We start from the raw sequence: 19,624 nt of genomic DNA, 5'->3' as shown, positions 1-19,624 counted from the left end.
CCATCTGGGTGGAGGTGGAACAGGTTACCTTCTTGCTACTTGGTTATTTATAAACCATTCTCCCTCCTTTTCCTTAGCTTCGCCCCTCACTTTGAATCTAATGTTGTTAGGCCATACCACTCACTGCTTTCCAAGTTATTCTTGTCTACTAACCTCCGGGTCTTTTCTCAAAATTCCCTGAAGACTGTTGTTCCTGTTTCTCACCAACACTATTCTTGTCATATATTTTGGTGATTTTGATAACCTTAGGAACATTTCAACCAGTGCTTGACTAGAAGCAACTAGAAGTTCTATGACTTCTTCCCCAGTGATCTTGTTTTTTAATCTTCCTCTTGGTTCCACCATAGACTTTGACAGGACCAATCTGCAGTGTCTCCATACTCTCAGTTTCAAGCATCCCCCCTCTTATCTTTTCGGTGCATTCTTTCCAGTATCCTGCTTTAACAAACCTTAGATCTCCACTGGAGCCTTTAATCTCTTGATCCTACTAACTTTACAGTGCCCCTTACATCCCACTTGTCCTCCTGTTCCACATTACCTATTTTAAGTTTCATGGTCAGTCATTTAATTACTTCCTTGCACTAATCTTCAACTCTCTTCAACTCCCTAATCTTCATTTCTTGCCTGATAGTAATACTTTGGTAAAACCTCAACCCTGGTTAAAATTAATTTTTCTACTACTGTTGCCTGTAACCATTCAACTGAAGAAAAACAATCAACAATGCTGACTGGTCTCACTTTAAATTCATAATCATGAATCTCACATGGGTCCTCACAGCCATCTAGCAATTGTACAGGTCTCTGATTTTACTTTTCTGGACAACTATTTTGTACTTTATTTTCCTTCTTCAGACCTCCAACATTTCTTCCTCTATACTATTAATCGATGAACTTGCTTCCTATCTGTGTTAGTTATCACTTTCTAATCCAAATTTAGCATATTAAAACAACAAACATTATCTCACACAGTTTCTGGGTGCATAGTCTGGCTCGAGGTCTTTTATGAGATTGCTGTCAAGTTGTTGGCCAAGACAATAGTCTCTGAATATTTGATTGGGGCTGAAGGATCCACTTTCACGATCATTCACAGGGCTGCTGGCAGAAGTACTTTGCCATGTGGGCCTTTTTATAGAGCTGCTTGTGACATAAATGGCCTCCGAGCAAGTGATCTGAGAGAGAGTGGGAACAAGTGAGAGAAAGAGAGAGACATAATACAGCATCTTTACATCCTAATCTCTGATGTGATATATCATTACTTCTGCCATATTCCATTGGTCACCAGACCAACCCTGGTACAGTGTAAAAGGGGACTACAGAGGGTGTGAACACCAGGAGGTGGAGAACATCAGAGGCTATCTTGTAGGCTGACTACAATACTATTTTACAGAGAAAATGGAACAGTTAGAAGAGAACTTCCCCAACTCCCACCACTATCTTACCCAATTACCAGTATATAGTCTGCTTTCCCTGCTATTATTATAGTGAACTTTTCCTCCTGCTATCTAAGGCCATTCCCTCTTGCCCACTTAAGGACTCAGATGCAAACATTTTCCCATCTCTCTCCTGCATTGTCAGCTTTCTCCTATCTACTGGATAATTCCCAACAACAAAAAAATGTGTGCTGTGATTTTAAAGAATCATCTTGTGATTCTATCTTTCCTTTCAGCTACCCATTTCTCTATGTCCCTTTACAACAAAACCCATTGAAAAGGTTGTCTAAAATTGCTGTCTCCAAATCCTCCTTCCCTTCTCTTTTAAGTCTACTCCATCAGGCTTATACTCTCCAACTACTCCAAAAACACTGCTCTTTTAAAAGTCATCAATGACCACATTGTTAAACCCAATAGTCAATTCTTAGTTATCCAATTTGAGCTATCAGCAGGATTTAACATGATGGTCTGTTCTCTTCAATAAAACATTTCCTCCACTTGGATTTCAAGCTATCACACATTCTTGGTTTTCTTCCTTAGCTTACTAGCTGATCCTTCCCTCTTTCTGCATTCCTCTCCCCTTCTTAGCCTCTTTATTGTTAGGATACTCCACGGCTCAGTCCTTAGATCTCTTTTCTTATCTGTCTATAATTCACTCCCTTGATGATTTCATTTCATCTCCTGGCTTTAAATTTATAAGCTAACAACTCCCAAGTTTATATTTCTAGTCCAGAACTCTCCTATGAACTGCAGATACTTCTACCATACTTCTATCATATCTTAGATGTCAATTAAACACAACTTAAACTGAACTCCTGATCTTTCTCCCAAACCTACTCCTTCCACCATTTTCCCCAGCTGAGTAAAATGGCAACTCCATCCTGTCAATTGCTCAGGATGAAATCACTAGAATTTTTCTTGACTCTTCTCTCTCTCTCTCTCACACACACTCCATATCCCAACTTTCAACAGGTCCTGAAAGTTCTGCCTCCCAAGTATATTCAGAATCCAACTACTTCTCACCATCTTTACCACTACTTCCCTGATCCAAGACATCATAATCTCCTATTGGGATTACTGGAATAGCCTCTTAATTGGCCTACTGCTTATACTTCTGCCACACTCAGTCTATTCTCAATATGGTGGCCACAGTGATTTAAAGAAAAAACAATTGAGTCACATTATGGCATTCCTTTGCTCAAACCCTCCAGTGGTTCCCCATCTCAGTGCCTTTCCATGGCTTACAATGCTTTATATAATTGCCCACCCCCTAACTTTTGACTTCCTATATCAACACTCTCCCCATCTCACTCTGTACCAGTCACGCTAGCCTCCTTGCTGTTTCACAGCCAGACAGATACCCACTTTGGAGTGATTGTACTTGCTGTTCCCTCTACCTGGAACACTTAACTCTCCTTTGAAGATCACAGTAGCTTGTTCCATTATCTCATGGAGGTTTGCATTGGAGCCTTTGCTCAAAAGTACCCCAGTGAAGGCATACTATCTAAAATTTCACTTCCCCTCCAGTACACTGTTCATCTTCTTTCTCTGCTCTTCCTCTCCAGTATTCATCAGCCTCAGGCACATTTACTTACTCATGTGTTTATTCGGTTACTTCTCATCATATTACAAATTCCACGAACAAGGGATATTTGTTTTCTTCACTGCTATATATTTCCAGTGCCCAGAACAGTACTGATATACAAAAAGCTTTCAATGATATGTTAAATGACCGAATGAATGGGTACTTCACGTAATGAAGTGCCCCAGAATTATAGTAGAGCTTGGAGCAGAGAGGGTGACGAGGCTGCGCTGTTCAAATATAAGAATATGTATGTATTAAATAGCCTTATAAACGTAATGATGTGTACACAGGATGGGTATGATTTACTGTTAGTTTAGTTTGTTCCTGTTGGAAAGCTCTGTCAGACCCAGTTTTTTCCATTCTTTTCCCCTGCTTCCCTCTATTGGGAACCCTGGCCCTCTGAGTCAGCGCTCTTCAGTTCAACGTAACCTTTTCCCGCAGGTTTTGTGCTGGTCTCCATCTCTGCACCAGGGGCCTTACACACCTTAACTGTCGCATCACTCAGCAGCTCCGCGAAACCACTCGTGCCCGCCCCGCTCCTCGCGCCTTCACAAACCCCGCCCCCTGAATGAGACAGGGAGCGGAAGTGACGTTGCCGCGGAGCTCGAAGTCCCGCCCCTTACGCTTTCCCATCCCCGGGGAGGGAATGCAAGACCGGAAGGGGCCGATACATGGCCACCGAAGGGCGGGGCCGGACTGGGAGGGGCCCGGCGGCCCTCCCGAAAGTGGCGGTTTGCTGGAGGCGGTTACCTAGGAATCCCGAATAGTTTGAATGTGTGGCGACCTGTGCACCGGTGCTTGGTCGGTGCTATCTCAGCAGGAGTGGGACCCCCGAGGCCTAAGAAACAGGCTTTTATCTGGCTCGGGACTCCCCGGCATTCATCGCTTCCCTCCATAACCGGATAGCAGTTATTTGGACTCAGCCTCAGACCCAGGTTCCCACCCGACCCTACCAGCCCCCTTCCTCTCTGGCTGCTACGGTCGTTCCTCCCTTTCCTCGCGGTGCCACCAGTGGGCACAGTCTTCGTTCCCTCAGTAGATCCCTTTTCTCTCCCCTCTCATCCCCATTCCTTGCACAAGGCAGTCTTTAAAACTTAACGCTTTTCATTTGTTCCCATTTCCTTCTCCAGAATTCTTGTTCTTCGACTGTCTGTCAGGCTACTTACTGCCTCCTCCCAGGTTTCTCTCCTTTCCAGGAGCCTGTGGCTGATGGATTAGGAGATTGAGCTTTTAACGCAGTCGCTTGAAGATTTTAAGCTTCTCCTTTCTCCTATCCAGGGGTCACATGCCAGGAAGGATGGCCCCCCTCAAGAAGCCTCGAAATGCCGCAAGGTTGCCCCTGGCTTTAAACCCCCTGAAGAGCAAGGACGTGTTGGCAGTGCTGGCCGAAAGGAACCAGGCTATAGTGCCAGTTGGGGCCTGGGTGGAACCTGCCTTGCCAGATAGTTCGGAAGTCCCAGCATATGTGAGTGTCAGTTTGATGCAGATGTGGTGGGGTTCCTCCCCTGTTTTTGTTCGTTTGTTTGTTTCTGTTTTTTTGTTTTTTGTTTTTTGTTTTTTGTTTTTTCTTCTTCATATTAGCCTTCTCTAATCCCTGGTGCTTAGATAAAGATGAACTGTCTGGGGGATGTCCTTTTATAAATAGTTATGTTCTTGCCTTAGGATTGTAGAACAAACATGTATTTGCCAAAACCGTATTTCACAAACTCTTGATTGCTTGCTGTGCACAAGACATACGCACTGTCTGTATCTTCTGGACACCCTGCAGCTAGTAGGGATGACAGTTGCCGCACTTAATTTAACATGAATTGATTGTTTAGAGTTATGGTAAGTGTGTGATAGAGATTCTGTAAGATTCAGATACAGTAAGAGAATAAGGAAAGAAGAGATTAATTCTGACTGAGATCCTGAGGAAGTTTTAACTATAAACTCCAGGAAGACGCGGACCTTTATATTTTGTTCATTCCTGTCCTGTCATGTAGTAAGTCTTAAGGACATATTTGTGGAATGAATGAGTGTGGAAATATAGCCTATGTTAGTCCTTAAGAAATGAAAATGCTGTAAGTATAGATCGTAGGGAAGCGCATTTCAGGTGAAGGGAAACTTTTGCAAAGTTTACATGTGCGCCTGTTTCCATAATAACTCTCATATGTACTAATTAGCGCAGGAGGACAATTTTGTAAGAAGGTTTTTGATAGTCTTTCACCAAACTGTGCCCCTTAGCTATTTGTTGGAATTTTATTGTGGCACTTACCACATTATATTTATAGTAAGTTGCATGCATGTCTACTTTTCCTGATGGAGTGTGAGCTTCCAGAGCACAAGGGAAAAAAAAAAAATCTCATTTTTTACCATCCCCAACTTTGTCTTAGTGCCTGATAAATATAAGCACTTGGTAAGTATTTATGGAATGCACAAATTGTGTGAGGGTATTCTGCACATATAGACAAAATGCTGAACATGAGACGAAAAATATGAGTGGTCCTTGATCTCAGAGAAGAAATGAGACATGTTTAAAGTAAATCTTAAATAACAAAGCAATTTCATATATTCATTTTATTTTTTTATATGTATGTTCATATATATTCATTTATTCCTCTTCTGCCTATTTCCAGAAAGGATTTGAAGTGTCTAAGTAGTATATGATTAAGTGCTATGATACTTAAGGAAGAAAGGTAGGACTTTGGGTTGATGTGATACAGGCAAGCTTAATGAAGAAATTAGGTAATCAAAGAAGGAGGAAGATTCTCCAATTAAGGAGAATGGGGAGAGTAGGAAGTGAGGGAGGTATATTCAGGATTCTAAGGGTAGATTAGATTGATTGGAGAGGATGTGTAGTGGGATTGTGGAAAATAGGAGCTGTTGGGAACCACAGCTGTAGGGAAATCTTGGATAAGGGATTGACTTCATGCATTGTGTAATATTTACAGACAAATATGGTAAAACAATGTTTTGACTAGGTTAATTGCTTCAAAAATTTTTTGAGGTGAGATATAGATTGGCTTCTGGGGGACGAATTAGGATATAATTGTAACAATTTAGCCATGAAGTATGGCATCAGGACTTGTTTCATGATAAGGAATAGAAAGGGAAAGCTTTAAAAAAGGGTGGTTGAAGTAGGAATGAAAAGGGATAAGTGTAAGAAACACCCCAGAAGAGTTAAGAAGGTTTGGTACAAAGGTATTTTGGTATTTAAGTTATTGACACCTCGTTTTCATTGCTCAAATTATGGCATCTTTGTTTCTTTTTAATCTTTATTTATTTTTAAGAGAGTGAGAGAGACAGAGTGAGAGCAGGGGAGGAACAGAGAGAGAGGGAGACACAGAATCCGAGGCAGGCTCCAGGCTCTGACCTGTCAGCACAGAGCCTGACTCGGGGCTGGAACCCACGAACCGTGAGATCATGACCTGAGCTGAAGTCGGACACTTGACCGCCTGAGCCACCCAGGTGCCCCTGGCATCTTTGTAATGTAGCATCAAAATGCCTAAAAACCACCAGAATTTTCTTTTTCTATGTTAAAAAGAATTTAGTCTCATGTTCCCAAACTTTAACTCAAAATATTAGTCTTGGAAAATATATGTCTCCTTTCCCTCACTTACAAAATTTTGATCAGTACCAGTCAACGGCAATTTGATCAAGCATTTCCTAGAACTCTACCAATTTAGTGTGTATAGTCTGGGGAATCCACTCTTATTGACAGATGCAGCTTCTGTCAGCTCAGAATAAATGCTGAATAGTTACTTTTAAAGTGTGGTAGACCTAATACATGCTTATTTTAAAGGGAAACTCTTAATCATTTTTGTTTCAAAATTTCAAGGAGCCATTGAGATTCCTAAGAATACCATAGCTTCAGACCTCCCCTTCCACTAATTAAATTAGCATCAAAGGACACTGGTATTCTATCAGCATATATGGCTGTCGCATTATTTTATAATTTATCTGATTATCTGTTGTTGTATAGCAAACTGCCCTAGATGTTAGTGGCATAAAGCAAATTATACCGTGTGTCAGGATTTAGAACAGGGCACAGTGAGGATGGCTCGTCTACAACACGATGTCTGAAGCCTCGGTTGAGACAGCTGAAATAGCTGGAGATGTCTGGGACAACTCTACTGGATTCTGGCTATTGGTTGGATTTCTTGTTTCCTCTTCATCTGGCCATCTACTGGGCTGTGATGTCCAGGGTGGCTTTCTCACTCACATGTCTGGCACTGGGCTAGGATGACTAGAATGGCTGCGGGCTTGCTTGGTTGCTTTCTCTTTCCGCATGGTTTCTCTATCTGGCTAGTTTGGGCTTCCTTTCAGCATGGTGGTCTCAGGGTAGAACTCTTATATGGTGGCTCGTTTCCCCTAGGGCGAGCACTCCAAGAGCTGTAGGTGGAAGTTGCTTTAAGACCTTGCTTGAGAAGTCATGGAGCCAATGCTTCTGCCTCATTCTGTTGGATATATACAGAGCCAGACTACAATCAGTATGGGAGATTATTACACAAGAGCGTTGATACTGGGAGGCTTGATTCACTGTGGGGAGAAGGCGAGATCATCTTTGGAGGCTACTGTGAATACTAAACATAAGTTTCATCATACGTGAATTATCCAAAAATGTTCTTTGTTTGTTGCGAGAAACACTTCTTTCTATATTGTCCCCTTGGATAGTCCTTAGGGTACAAAAAGTCTATGTCTATGAGGAATTAGTTGTACAATTGAAACAATATCTATTTTTGCTTAAGCCAGTATTTCTCAAATTTATTTGACTCTGGGAATCTCTTAATGTCCCAGAATCTGAGACAATGTTCTTGGGCTCTGATTGCCTTATAAAAATGGTGTTTGCTGAGCAAAATATATTTCTAAAATATGGTATACTCTTACCTTTGGTTTACAGTTGAGATTCACAATTTGGAATCAGTCATACACTAATAAGATGTTCAATAATCTCAGCATGGGGGTAAAAGGGGGCAGACAGACAATGGACATAAAAGAGGCAGGATGGCTTTAATTTTCTGGAGCCTGTGTTAATTTTGGTCAGTTGTTCAGTCTTTACTACATATATCTCTCCTTTGGAATTATTTTACCCAATTGTTCTTTGATATTTGTTTTGTACACTCTATTCCTATGGTATATACTTGTGTAGAATATGGGATAGACTTCTTGGAAAATGTAATTTTTATTGGAATTTAAATTCTTTTCATTTTGAGAGTTAATGATTGCCTTATGAAATATTTGAGGCACTTTTCTGAATTAGAATTTGGAATCACTGTGTTAGAAGAAGGGCTGGATAGGAGTATGATTTTATTTATTTGAAGATCCCTTATGAAAGAGAGACATAGTCAAGAGACAAGCAGTAACAGTATAGGGCATAAGTATTGGAGTCAGAGAGACTTGTAGCTCTGCTGCTTGCCAGCTGTAGGATCTTGGGCTAAAGATGAATCTTTCTGAGCCCCAATTTCCTCATCTTTAATATAAAGAATAAGAATACCTTCTATTGGAGGTAGTTTTAGGGATTTAGTGATATAATGTGGTTAAAGTGCTTGTCTTGTAATAGATCTTTAATAATAATAACTGCTTGGGGCACCTGGGTGGCTCATTGGTTGAGCATTTGACTCTTGGTTTCAGTTCAAGTCATGATCCCAGGGTTGTGGGTTCAAGCCCCGAGTTGGGTTCTGTGCTGAGCATTGAGCCTGCTTAAGATTCTCTCTCTCCCTCTCCTCCTTTTTCCTGCTTGTGCTCTCTCTCTCTCTCTCTCTCTCTAAAAAAGAAAGTAACTGCTTTTAATTATGCCTGTGGTTGTTATTCAAAGCATTCAGAGGAAGTGAATACTGATTAGGGACTCAAATGGGATAAAATGTTCTAGATCGTTTAGAATGTGTTTTAGAATTGAGCATTACACAAATATTGAGTGCCTTTATATTCAAGGCTCTGTGTCATATACTGTAGGAGAAACAAAAGAGGATAAATACATTTCCTGCCCTCACAGTGTGCCTAATCTAATGGGGGAGTTGAGAAGTATTACACTCAATGTTAATAAGAATGAGAGGTACTATAGCATAGGAAGCTCAGAGGAAGAACCAATTATGGAAGGTGGTTGGTTATTAGATGGTCTTAAAGAATGAGTACCACCTTTACTTTACTAGATGGAGATGACAGGAAGGTTAAAAATGGAGCATAAATCTGAGTGTGAAGGCATTTTATAATAGGACATGTTTGGTGAGCGGTGAGCAATTTGGTGTATCTGGACTGTTTTATTCATTTTAGAAAATGTGTAACAAGATAGGTTTGAATTGGTTCATTAAGAATTAATGAAGGCAACTTTAGTTGTCAATTCAATGAAAAATTAAGATTTGATTTGAGTACAAAAATTCCAATTTTTAGTTTTTGATTTGGTTTGAGTTCTTGGTACTCAGTAGCTATGTCTAGATTATCAGCTTCTGAACTCCTGTGATTTCCTTACTATACTGGGAATTTTGGATTATAGAACTGAATTATTTTGTTGGGATTGTACCTTGACAGCTTTGTGCTTAAAACAGTCCTAACAGGCAAAACTGCTGACATTTAAGTTTATTTTCTTTCATCTTTCAAGACTTCAGCATATATGATTGAAGAAGAACTAAAGGAACAACTAAGAAAAAAACAAGAAGCTCTGAAGCATTTTCAGAGACAAGTCAAATGCCGAGTAAATCAACAAATCAGGTTGCGAAAAAAGCATCAGCTTCAGAGATCTTATGAAGCAGTAAGTTCAAAAGAGAAACCATATTTTATTCTTATGTTGTTCTGACTCATTTTTTTGTTTTCACCAAATAATCAAAAACAATGTCAGAATTTTGGATTTGGGTTTGAATTTTGGCTTTGCTGCTTGCTAGCTTTGTTACCTTGGGCCTATTACTTCTCTGGACTGTAGTTTCTTTATCTATAAAATGAGGTTATGATATTTGTCTCACAGTGTTGTTAGGAGAATTTGATAGGTAAATTATTAGCACATTAGGGATGCCTGGTAAATATTAGTTTCATTGCTTGCTAAAGCTTTCCTCTTTCTATCCTTGACCATGATTTAAAGTCTTTTGGGGGGCGCCTGGGTGGCGCAGTCGGTTAAGCGTCCGACTTCAGCCAGGTCACGATCTCACGGTCCGTGAGTTCGAGCCCCGCGTCAGGCTCTGGGCTGATGGCTCGGAGCCTGGAGCCTGTTTCCGATTCTGTGTCTCCCTCTCTCTCTGTCCCTCCCCTGTTCATGCTCTGTCTCTCTCTGTCCCAAAAATAAAATAAACGTTGAAAAAAAAAAAAAAATTAAATAAAGTCTTTTGGGCCACTTATAGGCATTATTTGATTGTACTGGCCCGGAGTAGAATCTCACTAGAAGAATCTCACTCTTTCTTCCTTTGTGTAGGCAGAAAAAGAAGGCTCTATAGCCATGCAGTCCTCAGATCCAGCACATTTAACTCCTAAAAGAACAAGTGTTTTTCCAAAGAACTTGAATGCTGCAATTGGAAGTGCTAGGTTACCTCCTTCCCAGGTGCTGGGGGATGGACTAGAAGATAGAGAGAATCAGAATGAATTACTCCAACAACAAGCCCAGGCTGTAAGTACATACTCATTTTATGCCTGATTTTCTTTAGATACATGCCATATCTATAATATGAAGTAGAGATTAGGAGGTATCCTACTCAACTTCACTTTTAATTACCTTCTTTTTTTTTACTTTTGTAAAGTGGGGAATAGTGGAATGATGTTTATTTTTTATACATATTCTAAATTTATTTATTTTTGGTAAGACAATTTAGAATCATCTAAAGGAAGCTGCCAAACTCTAGAGTTAAAAACTTATGAGAAACAGCTTTAAGTTAAAGAACATAGATTTTTTTTCCCAATTGTACTGGAATTGTGTTATGGGTAAGTTATTGTTTATGGTATCTGGACAGAACTGATTCCTAACGTCTATTGCAAAAAGGTACAGTACATATACAGGGCACTTCATTCATTATTTTTGTCTCTTTTTCCTCATTTCTGTCCTTTAGTCTGATAATCACAATAAATAGATCTATAGGTCAAGTAATAACATAGTAAACTCTTGACATAGAATTAAAAAAAAAGTAACATATCCTAAGTAATTGATTATCTGTTATTTAAAAATTAATCACCATGAGTAGGTTCATCCGCTGAAATCACTTGAGACTGTGCACTCAACTCTCCTTAGTGTACCTGAGCCTTTTGTCCACTCGATACCATATTCTTCAACTCTGCTGTAGGAATTATACTTCATCTTATTTAAAATGTATTTCTAGGGATAGTGAGAGGAGAGCAAAAGTGTAGAAAATGATGATTATGCAAAAATAAAAATTTCATAACTGCTGACGTGCTTGGTCATAAGTATGAAGGGATTGTATAGTTGTTAGTATAATTAGGGAAAGCTTTATAAGCATATATTATATTGAAATACTTAAAAAATTTTTTTTCTTTGCCCAAACTATGACTTTTTCTTGCCATTGCTTGGTTTGTAGTAATCATTTTAAAAATCATTTTTGTTTCCTTTTTTAAGGTTATGAACAATCTGTTGAGCAAATATTTATTGAATCAGGCACTTCATAAAGTATAAGGGATAGAACATTGATGAAAACAGACACGGTTGTTGCCTTCGTGGTGCTTGTGGCTATAATCCCACCGTAGTGAGGATTTTACTTCATCTGTATAGTATATAAGTAGAACACATCAGTTCACAGATATTTGAATATACTGTGTTTCTTAAACATTGAACGAATGAAATGTGAAATGGGACCCTTTATGGGGGTTTACATTTCCAAGTAGAGATGTAAAGCTGGTAGACCCCAATCTATTAGATAATAATATAGAGATATTTGCTATATTTGATGATAAAGTTGCACTAGGGAATTTCAAAAATTTTTCAGTTCCAAGGAAATATTTCCTGGAAGAGGTGGAATTGAGTTGTATATTTTGAATTGGTAAGGTGAATTGAATTGGTGAATTGAAGAGAATTTTGAGATAGGAGGAACAGTTAAGAGTGTAGGATGTATAATGAGCTTGGTATATTTGGGAATAAGTGATGGAACCTTTCTGATTGATAGTTTATAGAGGAGGATGACAGAAAATTGAGGTTACATAGGACGAAATCAGGTTATGAAAAGCCTGAAATGTTACAAAACTAAAAAAAAATTTATACCGTTTTTTTCTTAAAAGATGAACTACTAAAGAATGTTCAGTGACCTAAACTACTTTAAGCCTATAAACTTTTGCCCAAATAGCATCTTGACATTAGATGCTTTTTAATCTTACTGTTTCTGTTGCAGTTTTTTTTTAAATTTTTTAAAAATTTTTTTAACGTTTATTTATTTTTGAGACAGAGAGAGACAGAGCATGAACAGGGGAGGGGCAGAGAGAGAGGGAGACACAGAATCTGAAACAGGCTCCAGGCTCTGAGCTGTCAGCACAGAGCCACCAGGCACCCCTTTTTAAAATTTTTTAAAAGTTATTTCTGAGAGAATGAGAGAGAGAGAATGAGAATGTGCGAATGCATGGGAGAGGCAGAGAGAAAGAGAGAATTCCAAGCAGGCTCAGCAGAGAGCCCAACGCAGAGCTTGAACTCAAGACATGAGATCATGATCTGAGAGGAACCAAGAATTTGACACTGAGCCACCCAGCCACTCCTCTGTTGCAGTTTTTATCCACTAGATGTCACTAAGAACTAGACAGTGAGGCATTGTTCAAGCACTAACTCCCTTGATTTATCTAGAAGTGGTTGAGTAAATGGTGAATATAATTCACTTTCTGAATATTGGTGGACTTTTCAGTTTTCGTGTGCCACGGAGTGATAGAACCATAGAATCCTGGAGCTGGAGGGTTTTAAAAGTTCATCTGACATATTGAAATACTTAAGGATGAAATGATTTGATACCTGGGGTATACTTCAAAGTAATATAAGGGTGAAGTGAAGTAAGGCATTATAGATAAAATAAGATGGGCCAGGAATTGATAATGTTAAAACTGTTTGGGTGTGTATGTGGGATTCATTATAGCTTCTGTCTACTATATGTTTGACATTTCCAATATGTTTGAATTTATTTACATTTTTTAAAATCTTTTTTAAAAAGTTGATCTTTTTTGTTGTTGTTGTTGAGAGAGAGGCAGAGAGAGAAAGAGGGATACAGAGAATACCAAGCAGGCTCTGTGCTATCAGCACAGAGTTTGTGGGGCTCAAACTCATGAACTGTGAGATCATGACCTGAGCTGAAATCAAGGGTAGGATGCTCAACCAACTGAGCCACCCAAGCGCCCCTGAATTTATTTACATTTTTAATTAAATGTTAGAAAAGAGAAGACATTATCTAGTCTAACCTTTCTTTCTCTAAAGAATTCTTTTTATATTGTCTCTAGTTTCTGCTAGAACACTGCCACTGTTGAGCAACTGACCACTTTTTAGGCTATTCATTTTTAGAAGTCTTGAAATTATTACAAGTATTTTATCAACATACTAAGTCAAAATGTTCCTATAATTTTTACCCATTGGGCCTAGTTTTGCACTCTCAAGTAATAGAAAATAAAATACCATGGTCATCTCTAAGACACTTCAGGTATTTGATTATATTTGATTATAGCTATCATTTCTGTCTCTTTTTTTCTTTTTTGTGGGGAGAGAGAGAGTGCGCGCGCACACATGTGTGTGCACATGGGGGAAGGGGAGAAGGAGAGGGAGAGAGAGAATCTTAAGCAGGCTCAATGACCAGCGTGGAGCCCAACACAGGGCTTGATCTCATGACTGTGAGATTGTGACCTGAGCCAAAATCAAGACTCAGATGCTTAACCAACTGAGCCTCCCAGGCGCCCCCCATTTTTCTCTTTTGATTCTTACATTCCTAATGCTTTCAGTCATTATAATCTTGGTTGATTTCTTCTGGATGCTATTTAGTTTTTCAAATATGCTCTTTTCAAATATGGCCTTCAAAACTGGATGTAGCCCTGTACCCCAACATGTGATTTTGCTAGGACCTCTCTTATTCTGTACCCCCACCCCAGCCTTCACTTATAATACTTGGTATTACCTACTTGTTCTGAAATAGATAAGATTGGGTACCTAAAGTTAGCCACTATAATCATAAAACTGGAAGAAATTTCAAGTGTTCCCATAAAATAGAACTAGCCTAGCCCCCTGCTTTTGTTCAGACTGATATTTATCTCTAGGGATTGAGTTTCTATTGTGTCCCTTGATAACTTCATTTTGGTTGGGAATCAATGAACAGCTGATCATTGTTTCATTCTCACCATGTAATAATTTTTTTTAAATACACTATTAAGTTTACCACTATTTTCTAGCATGGGATATCTCAGCTTTTTATTTCTCACTGAATCTTTTATTATCTTGTTTTTTATTTTTATTCTCTCTTTGTAATGCAGGCTTTCCAGCTTTTTCAACCCTGGAAATACCAATTAATTTTGGTAATTAAGAAAGATTTAAGCAATGTGAAATAACCTGATAAGTTTTCTTAATCTATCATTGGAAAACTACTGTTTGAGTTAGGCTCTTTGGCTGCAAGACTTCATTTATTTCAAGAACATGCATGGGATGATAATGGCAGAATCAGAAACTCCCTTAAGGAGTCAGAGGAGTTTTTCTGGCTCTGAGGTAGCTCCAGTGATCACAACAGCATAGGTTCTTTGATTTTCACAACTAGTATTTAATCAATAACTTGATTGATTCAGTTGTTCTCATAGGGTAACCCACCTTCCTTATTGTCTGAGGACATGAGACCTTCAGTGCTAAACCTGGACAGTTCCAGGCAAAGTGGGAGTGTTCCCTGTCTCTACACATATGCTTCTCTCTTATTTGCTTAATTTTTCTACTACTGGTATTCTCATCATCACAGCTCTGAAACTTAGGCATACTTATGGCTCCTTTAGCCTCTTTTCTCCAGCTTCGGACCTTTTAGGTTCAGTTCCTGTGTCTGATTTCTCATACTTCCTAGTTCATCATGTAAGATAAGGAATCTTCATTATCCCAGCCTGCCTTTTTATGCAAGATCTAGGTTATTGGTGAGCCTATAGCTTGGGAGGCCCATTTAATAATTTGATTTGTAAAATTCCCCTATTTTCTATATTTTTGTTTAATGCTTATGAACATTGACTTTGGTCCTTGTATTCGTTTTTGTCTGCTGTTAACAAATTACCTCAAACTTAGCGACTTGAAATGACAAATTAATTCTCTTGAAGTTCTCGAGGCCAGAAGTCCAAAATCAGTTTCAGTGAGCCAAAATGAAGGTATCAGCAGGGTCTCTTCCACAGATTCTAGGAGAAAATTTGTTCCTCGACTCTTCTAGTTTTTGGTGTCTGCTGGCTTTCCTTTCCTTGTGGTTACATTGTACCAATCACTGCTTCTGTCTTTACATCACCTTCTTCTTTTCTGTATGCCACATCTTCCTCTGCCATCTCTCTCATAAGGACAGTTGGGATGGCATTTAGGGCCCATATGGATAGTCCAGGATTATCTCCTCATCTTAAGATCCTTAATTTAATAATATCTGCAAAGCCCCTTTTTTCTTATAAAGTAACGTTTATAGGTTTCAGGGATCAGGACCTGGTGTCTTTGAGTGTCCATTAGTCAGCCTATTACAGTCCTCATAGCTGGTCCTTGAAAGGGCTTTCGGGTTGAGGTTTGATGAAGGGTTATGGTAATGACAGAGAAATGGAAAGACTATAACGTATATTCCAACTGCTGGACCAGTTGAAATATCCTGCTTAAGGGACTAAAATCAATCTGTGACTCTAATAGAGGTTTGGACTTGTTGGGAGATGTAGATTATGTATCCTTATTTTAAATCTGTTACAACAGCTATTTTGAATCCTTGGTCACATTGTGCAGGGCAATAACATCTACTATACTTGGCAATGAGTAAAAGCAGGCACATTTGTGGCTCTGTATTTTTTATAACTTTAACTGTACATATATCTCTTTTTATAGTATGATTACCTCTATCTTGATCCGTTTAGCCATTCTGCTAACCAAATTTAGAAGTCCTCCTCTTAGGGGTGCCTGGATGGCTCAGTCGGTTAAGCAACCGACTTAGGCTCAGGTCATGATCTCACGGTTCGTGAGTTTGAGCCCCGCATCGGGCTCTGTGCTGACGGCTCAGAGCTTGGAGCCTGCTTCTGATTCTGTGTTTCCCTCTCTCTCTGCCCCTCCCTGGCTTGCTCTCTGTCTCTCTCTCTCTCTCTCTCAAAAATAAACATTAAAAAAATTTTTCTTAAAAAAATAAGTCCCCTCTTAGTAAAATAAAGAGTAATGTTTCAAGCTGATTTCTCTGGTGAGAGGTGTAGACCTTTAGAAGCAAGGACAAAACAGGTGATATGCTGTAGGGAAACTGCACCGGTAGTGAGAGTGTTTTTATCCCTAGCTCACCATTAGTAAAAACCAAAGTGTTTGTTATTTATATCTGTAAATCATAGTCATGATTTACTTTCCAGGGAGAATTGATATCATTAACTTTTACTGGATTGGTTGGAACTGGTCCTGACTTTGCCTTAATTTTACTTTGTAGTATAGGGATATGCTTTTCTTCTACATGATGTAGTGCTTAGCCTAAAACATGGTACTTTGTTCATTTCTGTATTTTCTTTAAGGGAACATTCTGTGCAGATTTGTGAAAAATAAAATAGGCTATGCTCTTCTGAAAAAGAGATCAAAACAGGTGCTTACTGAAATGACCTGGTAGATGTAGGGAATGAACACAAAGTCAATGTATTTAATATTAATACTCATTATCAGCTGTTACTTAGAGTACTTGAAACAAATGGGTTCTGTTGAGATGTTGGAGTTTGTGTTCTGAGTTAACTTAGAAAGACTTCCTGGAAGAAGGGGGGTTTGAGAAAAGACTTTGAATAGCTACAGGTTTCAAATGTTAGGGGTGAAGAAGGGATTCTTGTAAACAGGAAAAAAGGATTTTAGAGGGACTAGGAATGGAGTCCTCTAGCAAGGAGTGATGAAAGTGATTAGGCATGCAAAGACTAGTCGAAGAAATAACTCCTTATTGAGAAGATGGATAGGAGGTAAAGAATGTATTTGCTCATAATTTCTAAAATTATTAATTAAAACTTTTAGGTTCTGATATTTTGTGTACATTCTTAATACAAAGCATATGTTGTTGAAAAATGATTTGAATAACAGCCCTTAAATCAAGTTATGAAATAACAGTATTTTAGAATAATGAAAGTCATGTTGTAAAAGTACTGTCAGCAAACCACAGTCTCCTTTGCAGGTAATCCTCTTGTCTTAGGTCTGGCATTTTTTAATAATAGGGGCCTGTTTTCCTGTTGGAACACTTAGTGAATTTGGTATTAAAACTTTAGCCTGTTTTTGTTTGCTCTTTTTTCCCTTTCCCTGGCAGCTTAGTCAAACCATGAAACAGGCTCGTCACCGACTGGCATCATTTAAGACTGTGAACAAAAAAAATGTGTCAGTGTTTCCAGATGGTAGAAGAAAAACCTTTCCCCACCAAGAGGTAAATTAATTTCTAATAAATTGTTGTAAAAAGTACACATAAATATTTATTTACATCTCAACATTATTTAGAACTGTAAAAATAATTGGAAATAACCTGAAATATCCAATGGTAGGGAATGGTTAAAAAATTATGGTGTATCCATATATAGCTATTGTAAAAAAATATGCTTTCAAAGAATATCTAAAGACAGAAGTGTCTGTGATACAAAATTAAGTGAAAAAAGTAGGATACAAAATTATATACAATATATTCTAAATTAAAAAAAAATTATGCAGCCAATGTTTATAGAATGTCTGTCGTTACCAGGCATTGTTCTAGAAGCAGGAAAAAAAAGATAGACAAAGATCCCTCCAGGAGCATCTGTGCTAGCAGGGAAGCAAATAATAAGCAAATAAATGTAGAATATTTTTCAAACAATAAAAAAATAAAGATAAAGCGATGGGAAGAGAATACTATGTGCAGAGACAAAAGCCTGGAAAGAAATGGACCAAGAGGTTAATACTGATTATTTATGGTTAGTGTTAGTACAGGTGATTTTTATTTTCTTCTCTTGGTTTTCCCTATTTAAAAAATTTTCCATAAAGTATATATTTTACTTTCTAGTTAGGAAAAAATCAGTACTGTTATTTAAAATTTTTTTTTTAATGTTTATTCTTGAGAGAGAGGGAGAGACAGAGCATGAGCAGGGGAGGGGCAGAGCAAGAGAGGGACACAGAATCCAAAGCAGGCTCCAGGCTCTGAGCTGTCGGCACAGAGCCTGATGCGGGGCCTGAACTCATGAACTGTGGGATCATGACCTGAGCTGAAGTCGGACACTTAACCGACTGAGCCACCCAGGAGCCCCAATACTGTTATTATTTAAAAAGAAATTCTTTTGATTCAAAATACAAGGTTAGAGTGAATAATTGGAACATAGATGCAGAGCTAGACTTAAAAGGATATTTAAGGCTATACTTGTAAAATGATATTGTTCTGTGGCTGTTTATTTCAGTGTTCACAGATTTGGATCCTAAAAATAAACTCATCTATTTTCCTGTGTGTACTTAATTTTGGCATGAATATCAAGTTTTGATAGAAAGCATCTAGTAAAATGGACCATCTCATCTTTTTTCTCTCTCTATTTTTTTTGTGGCCCTCATCACCTCTGTCTCTTAGTTCTTTCTTAGTTTTGCTTCCTAGATTATGTATATACATGTGTGTGTGTGTGTGTGTGTGTGTGTGTGTGTGTGTGTGTGTGTTTGGAAAGAAATGGGTATATATATAAATATATATAAAAATGTTTTTGTATTTTTTCTTAAGTATCTCAACACAACCATCAAAAACATTTGTCTTTTATGTATTTGTAATTTGTAGAATACTAATCTATGTTTCCCTCTTCAGTGATAGTAAGATATTTATAGTTAAATATATAAATATATGGTGTGTATCACAAAAGACATTCCATCCCAGGTACGTTTAGTATGGTTACCCTTTTGTAGCATTGTCTTGTTAGGACTCTCAAGATAGAATTTCTTTTGTACCAAACTTCTCAGTGGCTTGGTTTTTGGACGGTTTTCATACTATGGATTTGGCGACTGTAGTTTGTGCCAGTACTGACTTCAGAGTAGTATTAGAATGAAGTGATTGGACACATTCTAGCAAACCAGAAAAAAAAGGGTTATCAGATCCTAGAGACTGATATTTTATGTTGTGTGGAATATGTTCAAACCTTTCAATTGATGCTTTTCCAGAAAAAGTACTGAAATAAATACTTATCCAATAGAGGGAGAAGGATTAAGTCTGAGGTAACATCCTTCTATAAACCAGTTTTATATGTCAAAGATGCCATTTAAATGTAATTCATGATGATGATGATGATGATGATGATGATGATGATGTATTCAGACTTTCTGCTTATTGCTTCCAAAGAATACATGTGTATTTTTCAGCTAGAACATTGGAAACATATCTCCATAGAAATGAGAATGATCTAAGAAATTAGTGAAAATTTTCACATTTCTTATATCATGTATGTGGTTGTTCCCTCAATTCTGAATAGTTTTCTACCCCCTCAGTTTTGTGAAGTGGAAATCTGCCAGTCAGAAAGGACACAATCTGTAACCTGGTTGAACTCTTGT

At 38.3% G+C, this 19,624-nt stretch overlaps 1 protein-coding gene across 10 annotated transcripts in view; it reads left to right on the top strand.

The window, feature by feature from the left end:
- Positions 1-3,662: 3,662 nt before the first annotated feature.
- Positions 3,663-19,624, top strand: part of CCDC15 (coiled-coil domain containing 15) — a 102,109-nt gene continuing 86,147 nt past the window's right edge. For 9 of the 10 annotated variants that reach the window (XR_008421260.1, XM_053900308.1, XM_019433474.2 and 6 more), the window contains exons 1-5: positions 3,663-3,950; positions 4,294-4,480; positions 9,590-9,739; positions 10,391-10,582; positions 17,391-17,504. Coding sequence is in view for 9 of the 10 variants with exons in the window: in XM_053900308.1 (XP_053756283.1) it covers positions 4,301-4,480; positions 9,590-9,739; positions 10,391-10,582; positions 17,391-17,504 (636 nt within the window). In the remaining variant the exon portion in view is untranslated. The remainder of the gene's footprint in view (positions 3,951-4,293; positions 4,481-9,589; positions 9,740-10,390; positions 10,583-17,390; positions 17,505-19,624) is intronic. The other variant, XM_019433476.2, reaches the window with a different exon arrangement.

Source organism: Panthera pardus, unplaced genomic scaffold, assembly GCF_024362965.1.
Source record: "Panthera pardus isolate Hobbes unplaced genomic scaffold, ASM2436296v1 HiC_scaffold_12, whole genome shotgun sequence".
In the NCBI taxonomy this organism is placed as follows: Eukaryota; Metazoa; Chordata; class Mammalia; order Carnivora; family Felidae; genus Panthera; species Panthera pardus.
The sequence above is the reverse complement of the archived record's forward strand: the minus strand, read 5'-3'. Positions and strand labels throughout refer to the sequence as shown.